This window comes from Varanus komodoensis, unplaced genomic scaffold (assembly GCF_004798865.1).
Source record: "Varanus komodoensis strain SLA01 unplaced genomic scaffold, ASM479886v1 scaffold46_3, whole genome shotgun sequence".
NCBI classification, from domain to species: domain Eukaryota; kingdom Metazoa; phylum Chordata; class Lepidosauria; order Squamata; family Varanidae; genus Varanus; species Varanus komodoensis.
The window spans coordinates 4196268-4203084 of NW_025336044.1; the positions used below are offsets into that span (position 1 = coordinate 4196268).

Genomic DNA, 6817 nt, shown 5'->3' on the forward strand with positions numbered 1-6817 from the left:
GCATTGTTTGTCTTGCGTGCCAGAGCCTAATTTATTCAAAGTTTGGAAAGGGCGATTTGCCTACTGGAGGGCATTCTCCAGGTGCCCTCTGCATTCTGAGGTGAGGTGGGCAGAGAACCTTTCGGCTGTAGCCCCCTAGTTCTCCTTGGGGATACTTGTTGAGATTTCCTTTCTTAGCTTTAAGGTGCCAGAAAAATATTCTCCTGAGCTCTTAATTCTATTTATTTTTCTGCTCTGTTTCTACCTACGTTTTTGAGTTTTGGATTGTTGCTTTTGTCTATTTTCTTCATATTCTTTTTTTTTGGTTCTGTTTTGTTTTAATTGAAAACAATTAAAATTCGTTGCTGTTAAAATTTGTTTGTGGCTGCTTTGGAACTATTCATTTGGAACTAAAAACAAGATATAAATCAACCTGCTACTCTGAAATCAAGTCACAAAGTGTTCCCCACCACACTGTTCCCCAAAGTGTTCCGCTTTTATCTCTACTAGTAATAAATCACTCCCCCCTCATATCTTACTTTGTCATATTTTGGTCAATATTTTTCTTCTCTTTCTTCAACTATTACAAATTAATTAGGAGGCTCGTAGATAGTTTAGAAAAAAGATTTTCAGCAGCCTAATAATTAAAGCTGAGTTTAGATCCACTTCCCCACTGCCACCAACTCTTTTTAGATGCTTTTGAGGCTTTTGAGAAGCATTTCTCAATTCCAAGGCACTGAATTGCGCCTCCAGAAGGTGAAGTACTGACAAGACCTTGACAGTCATAGATGCATCTTGAGCTATCTTGCCTGTCCTTTTGCCTTTCTCCCAACCCATCACTGAAATGCAGGCCTTGGGAGCATCTTCAAAATGGAATTTGGCACATGGCTGAAAGACATCTTCCATGTTTTATTTTATTTATTTATTTATTAAAACATTTTTATGCCGCCCCATTCGCCGAAGCCTCGGGGCGGCTTACAACAATAAATTAAAATAACATTTTAAAATATATACATTAAAATACAAATATATGATATAAAACATACAATATAAAACAAGCCGCCCTGGCCAGATAAAATTCAATAATATTAACATTTAAAATACTGCTTAAATAAAAAGGTCTTCGCCTGGCGCCGAAAAACAAATAACGACGGCGCCAGGCGGACCTCTCTGGGGAGCGCATTCCATAACTTAGGCGCCACCTCTGAGAAAGCCCTCCTCCAAGTAACCACCCTCCTAACTTCTTCCACGGAGGGCTCCCGGAGAAGGGCCTCTCCCGCAGATCTCAGGGGGCGGCTGGGCATATATGAACGTAGGCGCTCCTTCAGGTAACCAGGACCCAAGCCGTTTAGGGCTTTATAGGTCATCACCAACACCTTGAATTGGGCCCGGACTTCAATGGGAAGCCAGTGAAGCTGACGGAGAACTGGAGTCATGTGAACATAATGTTCCCACAGTACAGGAAGCAGGCCTGGCTGCAAGGAAAGTTCTGGAAGCTGTACTTCCTCTGATCTTGTAGGAGAGAGGAACAGCTCAGCTCTCCTCATCTGCACACCCTTCTTGTTATACAAATTAGACCACATTCCCTGCTTTCCATGTGAATGGGGCAGACCCATGAGCTGCGCTATGCCATCACATGTAGTTTGGCGTTGAATGGATATGCCCTGACCTCTTGCAGTATTTACCCTCCTGACCCGCATGACTCTGCAGAAGGCTCTTGAGTCGATGCAGCCCCACAGAACTTACAAGCCTTTGTACGTGGCCTGGGATAAGAATGCAGCTCTTGCCCCACAGAGCACTTCTAAGCATGTTGACTGCAATGGAGTTCAAAGGAGTTTACTCCCACGTAAGAGCAAGTGGCTGTGACACCCGTTGTAGAATCAGCTCCCCAAAGAGGTCCACCTGGCGCCTACCCTCCATTCCTTTGGCACCAGGCAAAAAACCTTTTTGTTTACACAACATTTTAATAGTTGAATGATTTTAATTCTTTTAAAGCCAATTTTAACTCTGAGTTGATGTTGTATTTATTGTTCTGCTGCTGTAGCTTTGGAATAACTTGAATGCAGTTGTTGTAGGCCTGCTGTTGTTTGTATATTATATATATTCGATTTTAATGTTACCAATTCTGTTAAATGGTATTTTATTTGTGCTGTGGGTTGTTGTTTTTGTTTTATTCTGTGTACTGGCCAGAGAGCCATTCTGGGCTTATGGGCAGTATCACAAATAAATACATACATACATACATACATACATACAGGATTGCCACTTCAATTGGATCATCCATCATTTATATGGGTTCTTTATGATTCTGTTTTTATATTTGGAGAGCTACAGCTGAAAGACAGTAACTACTTCAGGAATCCAGGGGGGAAATCAGGTCTTAAACGCCAGTGATTGGCAGGAAGAAGGTACAGAAAAATTGAATGAAAGAAAATGAAAATACCAACAACGCCAACATTATCAAGTGAGCCAAATGGGAGTTTATGTTGCCTTAACTCTAAGCAGCTTTTTAAAATTATAAGTGTGTTGAAAATCCATTTTCTAATGATTTATCAAAGACTAGTGCATTAACAGCAATGATACAAGACAGACAGAAAAAAATGAGAATTGAAGATATCTCCAAAACATGGCAGAGGAGGAAACAGGGGAAGGGGGATTTATTAACAGTATAAATAAAAGAGGTGGGGGGTTAATTTCAGAGCAGAAAACTGACGTTGTCTTTTCATAAACAGTGCCATACCTTTAAGCCTTCTGACAGCTTGAGTTGGGAAACAACGTTCCGTCTGAAAGCAGGCCCTATTAAAAAGCATAATGTTTCTAAACAGCATCTGTTATGTACTAATAAGCATTACTTAAAGGACAGAGACCTTTAATTGCTACCAAACGTGCACTTACTGAAAAATGCCACAAGGCAATTTTTACCAAAAATGTCACATGATCCCGCAGGAATCCCAACAATACAAAATGTTTTTAGTTTAATTTGGCTGCAAGTCACGCAGTCCAGCAAAAGTATGGTGGCGATTACGGCAAATCCTATGAAAATGTTTGTGAAGCTTCTCCGGAATAAATGACAAATAAGAATTACATCAGAGCAATTTGCCATCTGTTGTCAGCAATACCACGGGGCTAAGGCTGGTCACCAGGCTGTCCTTTCATAACTTACAAATGCAACATTTTTAATATGCAGCTAAGCAGAATAAGCTTGTGTACTTACAAGGGGGAGAGAGAGAGAGAGCTGCGTGGCCCAGAACACCCTGGAAGTGGCATTTTTTAACAACTGAAAATGCAGAATGTGTACAATTGTGCAACCACAACCCAGCATGTGCTGTTCTGCTCAGATTTACCAAAGTAAAAGATGCAACTTCACCATGTATTTGAGACATTCCACATTTAAGCATTATATCTGAACATGTGCCTCGTGTTTATGTAACTCTTAAAGAACATTGAAAATACATAGGATTAAAGCCTTGACAACAGCTCTCACGTTATTGAATGAACCTCCGACCCAGCAGGTGTTTTTAGTCAAGCTAAATCCCATTTTGTTGAAGTACATTTTTCTGAAATACAAGTATATTAACAAATGGGCTCCACGAGTGTTCTGTGGAAAGAAAAGCTGAACAAAGAGGAGGTAATAAAGCCAGAGCAGAGGAGAAAGAGCTAGTCAGACAAACATGTAAGACAGATACTATTACTATTTACATTACATTTCTCTACCGCCCATAGCCAAAGCTCTCCAGGCAATTCACAGAATTTAAGTAACCCTCCAGACTTTATCTAGGCCTGACCATGCTTAGCTTCACAGACCAGGGAGGGTCAGGCACTTCAAGCTATATGGAAGATGCAGAGGAAAATAAGAGGAAAAAAATGAGAGTAGTGTGCACACTGAAGTGTAGAGTTAACCAATGGATTCCAGGCCAGGCCATAAGGAAGGCCACAGATGCAGAGAAGCCTTCCAGCTGTGAGCTCCCTCCAGAGTACACAAACGCTGTCGAGATGTTTGCCTCAGTACCACTGCAGGATTACAGGAACCCACCTCAGCCTGTGTTTACATGCAAATACATAATTTTGGGCATGGCTGTGAGAACATACCTGAAAACGCAAGGTGCAATCCAACGATGCACGGCCACTAGGCTCCAAAAAATCCTATGGCTGTCTAGATGTTGTTTGGCAACCATACGAAGCTGCGGGGGGGGGGGGCAGATGTTCCCCCAAATGATCTGTCCTAGAATCTCTTCTAAGTATATTCACACAATTATCAGTACCCCATTTTCAGCTCATGTGTGTACGTGGCAGGGGGAGAGGCGGAGAGTCCTCTCTCTGACAGGTTGTCAGAGGAGAGTCATCCAAGGTATTCCACATTGGAAGCGTTGTCCTATTTAACAATAAAGAATCCTCGGAAGGAAAAATATATGAAGGGCAAACTAGAGCTTTGACATTGTCCATCAACAAACCCGGGCAACAAACATGCAGGGCATATTGTTACTGCTCTCTCCTGTTTATAACATATGGTGTTTCTATTTTATTTATTTCTAAACTTGCACCTATACCTGTAAATGAGCTCATGAAAAATTTATGTGCATCTATGCTTTTTGTCCTTTTTTCAGGAAATGCGCTTTTTCCTTTTTAATACCACGCTTTAGGGAGCAGGACCCATCTCGGCAAAGATAGCTTTCCTACTGGCTGGAAGAGCATTTTTTTGCGATGGGGTTAAAACGTTACAGAAGGAACTGAGCAGTTTTTGTGGGGAGCAACTATGTGTGTGGCTCAAAAGATGAGAAGGATCCCGCCATGCTACAGAACATACAAGCCCAAATCCTTTGCTATTGTTAAAGATTCCACTGCCCTCCATGGCTGGGTGTGCGTCCGCGCTTTAGGCGTCTTCGTCAGCATGCCCACTGTCACGACTAAATCGCTGGAATCCTCTCCACATGAGTCTGTCTTTAGGGCTCAGTTGAAATCTGCAGAATGCTGCGGGTGGAGTGCCTTCCTGCACACATATTATGGCAGTGCAGCATAGGTTTAAGGTAAGTCCCACACCTTTGGGACCAGGTAACCTTACGGATTATCTCTCCTATTATTAACTCCAATCTTCTGGGAAAGCTCGCTGCCTGTGCCACAGGCTTTGGATTTCTATTGGACAGGGATGCAGAAATTAAGCTCAGGAGAAAGACAAGGAAGAGGAGGCATGATGGAGGTGCTTAAAATAATGCACAGTGAGAAGAAAGTAGAGAGGGAGACATTTTTCTCCCTCTCCCATAATACTTGAACCCAGGGTCATCCCATGAAGCTGACTGTCAGAACAGATAAAAAGCACTTCTTCCCATGGTGTATAGTTAAACTATGGAACTCACTGCCACTGGAAGTGATGATGATCACCAAACCTGATGGCTTTCAAAAGGGACTGGAGAGATTCGTGAGGGGGAAAGCTATCCATGGCTACTAGCCTTGCTGGCTGTGGGCTACCCCTTCACCAGAGGAGGCCTGCCTGTGTACACCAGTGGCTGAGGAGCTTGGGCAGGGGAGGTCTTGCACCCATCCTGCTGCAGGGATCCTGTGGGCAGCTGGACTAGGTGGACCTTGGGTCTGATCCAGCAGGGTTTTTCGTAGGCTATGTTCCCTGGGGTGGTGCCCACCCTGAAGAATGATCTACCATCTCGGGAATACCAAGCCTCAACATGGGCATCTTTTAGGTTTTTACTCAAAATGCATCTGGCTGTAAATCAACTTCTAAGGGTGTGGGTATGTGTTTTACATTTCTTTGATAACCCATTTTAGGATTTGTTCAGTGGGAATTGATGATCATGGTAATGGCATAGCAATAATATATACTGATTGTGGATATCTGTATTTGTTGGTGAACTGCTTTTGGTGGTGGAATACAATTACAAATTTTAATACTACTAATAATAATGTCGTACAGCAAAGGGAGGAGTGCAATCTAATGGCATAAAATACTACACATCCCTTGACAAAGCCACACAGAAGGCAGCACCAAGGCAGCTGGACAATTTTAGAACCTGGCCTTTCAAGAGCAGTGTTCATTACTTCAGTCACAAATCCTACAGCTACCAGCATCCAACAGGGAAGCCCTACAATGCCCAGAATCCCCCAGCATCTCTTTAAACAGAAAGGGCCTCATCTCCCAGCATTCCCCAGCAGGCAGACCGGGCAGGAGAAAAGCCTATAGCTCCCAGAATCCAACAGGGAAGCCCTACAATACCCAGCATCCGTCGGAGGAGCCCGGCGGGCGAGCGAGCGAGCGAGCGCCGCAGGTCCTTCTCCCGCGTCCGCGTGCGGGGCGGCGTCGCGCAGAGCCCCGCGCGGCCCGGGGCGCCCCCTCGCCCGCATCCCGGCCGGGCCGGGCCGGGCCGCCCGCTTCTTACCCGCAACCGCGGCAGCGCTCCCCGCCTGCCCCGGAGGCGCCGCCGCCGCCGCCATCCCTTCCGCGGAGGCGGCTCCCTCCGCCGCCGCCTCTTCCCCGCCCTCTCGGAGGCCGCGCCAGAGAGGCCGCGGTGGCTTCACACGGCCGGGCGCGCGCCCTGCAGCCGGCGACGCGTGTCCTCGCACTCTTACGTGCGGCCTGGGCTTGCGTAGCGCGCGGCGCGGCGGGGTGCGGAGAGGCAATGCGTCCTGCCGGGCGGGTCACCCCGGCCTGCGACGCCGCGAAGGGCCGGCGCGGCGGGGCCCGTGCGCGCAGCCGGGGCCACTGGCCCCTTGCCGCGGGTGCGCAGGCAGCGCCTCCCCGGAAGTGGCGCTCGGCTCTTTTGGCGCCCTGCCGGGGAGTGCTCGCTTGCTAAGTGGCGTTCGCGCGCGCGGATGGGCCGCCGCGGGCTGCAGG

The 6817-nt window shown here is 46.2% G+C and overlaps 1 protein-coding gene across 6 annotated transcripts in view; it reads right to left on the minus strand.

Moving 5' to 3' along the window:
• LOC123030779 (protein FAM169B-like) overlaps positions 1 to 6592 on the minus strand; it is a 53477-nt gene extending 46885 nt beyond the window's left edge. For 3 of the 6 annotated variants that reach the window (XM_044444985.1, XM_044444984.1, XM_044444982.1), the window contains exons 1-2: positions 4069 to 4187; positions 2720 to 2775 (exon numbers count right to left, since the gene is read on the minus strand). In XM_044444985.1, the coding sequence (XP_044300920.1) occupies positions 2720 to 2775; positions 4069 to 4154 (142 nt within the window). In that variant the 5' untranslated portion in view covers positions 4155 to 4187. Of the gene's footprint in view, positions 1 to 2719; positions 2776 to 4068; positions 4188 to 6362; positions 6445 to 6552 lie in introns of those variants that run through there. The other 3 variants (XM_044444986.1, XM_044444983.1, XM_044444987.1) reach the window with 3 other exon arrangements.
• Positions 6593 to 6817: the final 225 nt, after the last annotated feature.